This window comes from Mustela nivalis (assembly GCF_964662115.1).
Source record: "Mustela nivalis genome assembly, chromosome: 1".
Lineage (NCBI taxonomy): Eukaryota > Metazoa > Chordata > Mammalia > Carnivora > Mustelidae > Mustela > Mustela nivalis.
Window position 1 is genome coordinate 91,065,342 of NC_139020.1, and position 6,000 is coordinate 91,071,341.

At 37.5% G+C, this 6,000-nt stretch overlaps 1 protein-coding gene across 1 annotated transcript in view; it reads left to right on the forward strand.

Moving 5' to 3' along the window:
• The window catches only part of LOC309869804 (uncharacterized protein), a 66,002-nt gene extending 60,268 nt beyond the window's left edge, over window positions 1-5,734 (forward strand). The window contains exon 10 of the mRNA XM_082741454.1: window positions 5,210-5,734. Within this exon, the coding sequence (XP_082597580.1) occupies window positions 5,210-5,352 (143 nt within the window). The 3' untranslated portion in view covers window positions 5,353-5,734. The remainder of the gene's footprint in view (window positions 1-5,209) is intronic.
• The last annotated feature ends 266 nt before the right edge of the window (window positions 5,735-6,000 follow it).

Here is a 6,000-nt window from a genome sequence, read left to right on the forward strand (position 1 = left end):
TGGATGAATGAATGAATGGATATAATGATATATCATCCAAGCAGCTTCTGTTATCCTGGGCTTTATGAAGATGAAAAGAAACGTGTTCTTCTTTCTAGAAGTCCACTTATTTTACGTTTCACAAGTACAAAGGAAATCTTTCCAGAAATATTTCTTTAAAGGTCCTATGACATATAATGAGTACTATTCAAATGAATACTGGAGTATTATTAAACCATGTGATTTATTTCATTCTACTATTCAAATGAATACTGGAGTATTATTAAACCATGTGATTTATTTCATTCTTATTTGTAAACATCTGCTTAGATTTTCTTGCTCTCTGCCTAAGATCCATGTGGTCTTGCCTGCGAATGGTAGTCTTGTTAGAGGCAAACTACATTTCACATCCCATCAAACCCACCTGCTCTCACTTGGCAGGGTTTGGCCAGAGTTGCTGCTCATTAGAGGCTCTGGCAGAGAGAAAGGGTGGGTGGAAGAAGCAATGAAACCAGCGCCTGAAAAGTGAAACTGAGGTTGAGATTTTATATGGGATTTTATTTGGTGAGTGGTTACACTGCTTTTCATTATACCAGATAACAGGTTGCTGGCAGCGTATTTAAAAGATATGGAACTTTTAAGGGGCTGAATATGAAATTAAAGCTTGATGAAATGAATTCTAATCTGTGCCCCATAGTCATATGTGTGCCAGGAAACACACACATTGGTGCCTTAATTGTAATCAGGCTGTTCCCTTAAAAGCAGCCATGATATTCACTTTGCTGCGCAAGGAGAATCTAGGAAACAATACCATTAAGAGTTTATATGCCATCTTATGCTCCACTTTCTTCGTAACATTACATCAGTTCTACAGGCATTTTCTGCCCCATTTACCAAACTGGCTCCAGTCAATGAAGTTTTGCATTATATGCCCCCAGGGAAGAAAATAATGCAAGAGTTTTACTGTCCATGTTAATGCCATTTAATACATTACTCAAACACATACTTAAGGCCAACAGTTCTGATTACGCAACTTTGGTTTAAAGTGGCTTCCAAACGGACTTCTTAACTGGCAACTTCTCAAAAGCTCATGTCTTCCCAAACCTCCTTTTGGAAGACTGGAGGGTCGAAGGAGTGCAGATTGCGATGCTGCAAACACTCTGGGTTGTTTTAAATGTTGTAACTCATGGTCTAAAAAGGAAGAGAGAAGGAGTATCCAGCTTGCTTGTTTTGCTTTTTTTTTTTTTTTTAATTTGTGTGTTTAAATTTTGCTTAAACTGGAACTAATCCTCGCCTACCTCTTGGGAACCTAAAGTCTTTGAAAAATGGTTTCACATTCTAAAAATGATGTGAGTCCAAAAGTTAAAGTTTGAAGTAGGAGTGAGTAGTGAGGTAGAGCAGCATTCCGTCTCTTTTTTGGAGTACTTGGATTTCACTCCACCCCTTTTGAGTAGGAAAAAACAGATCTGTCTTTTCTCTGTTTGGATAAGGAAGGGAGAGGGCTTAAAGAAGAGAAACATTTTCAATACCAGCTGTTCCCTAAGTCAAGCCCTGCATAAATTTATTCTTTCTTGAGCTGGAGATACTAGGACAAAACCCTAAAAAGAGTGGAAAATAGAAAGTGAATCAAAAAAAAAAAAAAAAGAAAGTGAATCAATAAAGTCAATTTTATTATTCTAAGTTACAATTTTTTTTAAGAGAACAAAAAGGCTAAGGGACAAATTAACCATGGTTCAGTCCAGAACCAGTGATAAGAACATAGGCATCTAAGGGTGCCTGGGGGGTTCAGTCAGTTAAGTGGATGACTCTTGATTCCAGTTCAAGTCATGATCTCAGGGTTGTGAGATTGAGCCCCACATCGAGCTTCATGTTGGGTATGAAGCCTGCTTAAGATTCTCTCCCTCCCTTTCCATCTGCCCTGCCCCCACCTCTCTCTCTCTGGGAAAAAAAAAAAAAAAGAACATAGACATTTAAAAAAAGCTCTGGAGTATACTACAAGGGAGAGCTTTTAAGTCATCCAATTGCAATTGCTATCTTTTTACAAAAGCCTCTAAAATATTTAAGGACTCATTGCCAAATATGTGTATCAAATAATGCCATCTCAAGACTAAGCAACTAGCTATCTTATTTTTGGATGTGTGTGTGTTTTAAAGATTTATTCACTTGTTTGACAGAGAGAGAGACAGTGAGAGAGGGAACACAAGCTGGGGGAGTGGGAGAGGGAGAGAAGGAGAAGCAGGCTTCCCTTTGAGCAGGGAGCCCTATGTAGGGCTCGATCTCAGGACCCCGGGATCATGCCCTGAGCCTAAGGCAGACCCTTAACGACTGAGCCACCCAGGTGCCCCAGATGTGTGGTTTTAATAAAAGACTTAACACAGTCTTAACATCAGGGTCTTTGCTTCAAAATAATACCCCAACTTAATATTTAAAGACTCTCCACCAAGTTTAAGGTCTCATTAGAAAGATTTAACTCATAAACCTATTACTAAATTTATGAAGTAAGTTTGGGATGTGTGTGTTTAAGCTCAGCAAAAATAACTATTTCAGTCTAAAAGTTTAAATTAAATACAAGTGAATCAGCACATCAAATGGGAATTTAAAAATAATTCTTCATTATGTCTGCATATTTGATTCATTTTGGCCACTGACACTATGTCTGGGACCCCCAGGCAAGCTGAAATTCTATCTTCCCTTGCCTTACCCACTCTTTTATGATAAAATATTTACTAAACACACTTTTTTTCTGTCTTATCCAGACACTGTCCTCACTGAAATTTTCCACTTTTTCAATGGCATCAATTTTTTGGATGTGCTCAAACAAAATTTCAACTTTTTTTTCCTACACTCTACTGTGGATTCTGTCGTCTTCATCACACTGAAACATGCTAAACTGCTGTGTGGAAGGAAGGTCATGGGTTTTAGAACTCAGCAGACCCGGGTACAAGCCCCATTTCTATCGCTTGCTGTTAGATGCTTCTTTAAACTTAAAACCATGAGCATCAATTTCCTTGTCTAAACAGTGCAACAGTTTTGTAAGGATAGTATAAGAATTAGTGATACCATTTAAAGACAGTGGTTCCCTGATGGAGGCTCTTAGAATAAAGAACCAAGGGAATAGAATGAAGATGGATTGACATGCCATACCTGTCCCTTCAAAATAGTTTGTATGTGCTAGACCTGAAGAATGTGAAAGCAGGCGGTGGTTCACAAGAGAGCAGTGAGTCTTCTCTGAGAAAGGAGTCCTTGGCCATGGCTTCACTTCCCTAGTGACTAACTCATCTGGGCAAGGGAAGCGAAGCCTGAAATGTTCGGATTGCTGTGAGGGGAAGTCAGCCCGACAGGCTGAGTTGCCTTTCTTGTCCTTGGCATTGTAACAGTGCACGGTCTTCTGTTGTTCCTGGAACCACTCAAGCATATAATGAATGGAGTACCAGTGATTGGAAACGGTCGGCCCTCGATGATATTTCCGCAAGTTGTTTTCCTTCTACAACTCGGTAATGGATTTTTCTAACTTTAACAGGACGGTTGAAGTGTCTCATGATTTTATATGCTGTTGCCCTCTCTGGAGCCAGCTCTGTCCAGTTATCATGTCATTTTTTTTTTAACACCAAAAATCAACTTCTCTCCAAAATCTGAACTGTTTTCCTTGGAAGGTTACATGATCCTAAGCAAACAAACAAACTAAGGAACTATTCTGTTTTTTCTGAAGAAATATGAACTTTTCCTCTCTCTTTCTCGCTCCCTTTTTTTTTTTTTTTTTTTTAAATGAGCTAAAGTTTTTGGATCTGTAGATTAGGTTCACTGAATTCTGCAGAGGTCAGGGGAGAGTAAGGAATGTTTGACAGTCTTTGTGCAGAAGGGAAATGGAGCTCTGGGAGGCTGACCCTTTTCTGTGTACCAACACTTGGTAGGCCTATTGCAGGGGAATATGAATATGAAACATGGGGAAGACGGGCTGGCCAGACGTACCTGTCTTAAAACTGCAGCCCAGCTACTATTAGATGGATAAACTTGCACGAAGTTCTTAAAATCGATGAACTTCAGTTGACACATCTTTGTAGCATTGTGAGGATTAGCATGTAGTGCTTACTGAGTGCTTATTGTATGTGGGCCACTATTCTGGACATTTTGCTTGTAATATTCCAATTAATTTTCACAACAATCCTTTGAGGTATAAAGCAAATATTATTATTTGGATTGTAAAGCTGAGGAGATAAGAGAAAGGATATCTGGCTAAAGGTAACAAAATTAGTGATGATAAAGTTAGAATTTTCATGTAGGCAGTTTGACCTGAAAGTTCATATTCTTGTCTACTAGGATATGATTGGGTCACTTGGCATATTGTCTGGCATATAATTAACATTTAATAAATGGGAAAATGCAATCTATATGTATCTGTTATTTATATTTCAACATAGGTTATTTATATTCAAGGTTAGCTTTGGGAAGTTTGAGCAACAATCAGTAAACATTGACTCAGCTTTGAAAATTTCTTGTGAGAGCTTTAGACTTGGCACATTGGTCACTGGTCACTGATTTAAAAACATCTACTCCCCCTTAAGTATAAATTCAGAGATGACACCAAAGCTCTAGATTGGTTCCAGCAATGAATGGGGGTCTTTTCCTCCCTCTGTTCATTTTCTTTTATAGAAAAGGAAAATTAAATAAACTAATTTTTCATTTTCATTCTTATTCTGTCATCTTTAGCTTTGCTAGAAATTGATATGATCTTATGATTCATTTTTCTTAACGTATTTTGATTCATATTTTTCCAATCCGTCAGTTGACCTTTCAGCAGTTGAGTTTCTGTGCTCTAGATGCCATGAAGACACAATTGTAATTCAATGGTTTCACAGGAGGAGACAGAGTCCTTTCTTCCATTACACTTGACACAAACCAATACATGCCTTCATCATTTCACGAAAAGTTCCCACACAGTCCATTTCGAACATCAAACTGGAAAATTAACCATACGCTTATCTAGATGTCTTCTTTCTATAAAGCCCATGCTGCTTTTTCCTCATGTCCATCCAGTTGTGTAAAGAAAAATATATTTGAAAGCTTCAATACAGAATTTAAAGGATTGAATCAACCAGCTTTATTTTCAGATTTCAATTCAAGACAATTTCATTGTTTTTTTCTTCCGAACACCGTAAAGTGTTCTTTGATTTTCAACATTATCCTCTAGCGTGCACATCTTCCTCTAACCTCCCACTGTTTCTCTTTCTAGATCCTACGTTGTTTCCCCAGCCTTGCGATTGTCCTTCTACAGTCACACATCAGGGACATGTCCTCACCGCTGGTCTCTCATCTATCTTACAACTGACCGGCTCCAAAAATATTTCTGCTGACAAACTTCACTTTGTGTCATAAATATTGAATAAGTTTTCAAGGAGTTGTTGATTATATAGCGAGAGATGGTTTGTGAATTTGGGGGCAAGCATGTATGTAGATACTGATGACATGACATCACGGAAGTATGTGGGCGCAGTGTCCTGTCAAATCCTACCATTGCTATTCAGCTTGGATTCTGTTTTTACATGGGTTGAAAGTTACTTTACAAACATGTGTACACATTTCATATGTGTTTGTTTATTTTCTTATGTTACCTTATTTTGAGGAAGGAGATTTGAGTTTTAACTTTTTTTTTCCATTTAATCCTGTCATCTGGTCTCCTCTAAAGTTCCTACTTAAATGTTTTCTGAGATAATAAAAACACGTCAGCCGTTCTTTATTCTTAAGTCAAATTCCTGATCATCCCTCGTAATTATGTAAATTTTTTAAAATCTGATTTTTATTTTGCTTTTTCTAATCTAGTTAATTCTTAATTAATGCCTGTGCATATAACCTATTTCATATTTTTAAATAACTGTGGTTTTTTTGCTAAGTGCTTAATAAAACAACCAATTAATCAACCAACAAACAAATAAGTAAATAAAGATAAATAAATTGACTGACTAAAAAGGGCCTTTGGCTAAGGGAAACCCAATACTATTTTGGCATTCTTGAATGAGTTCACAT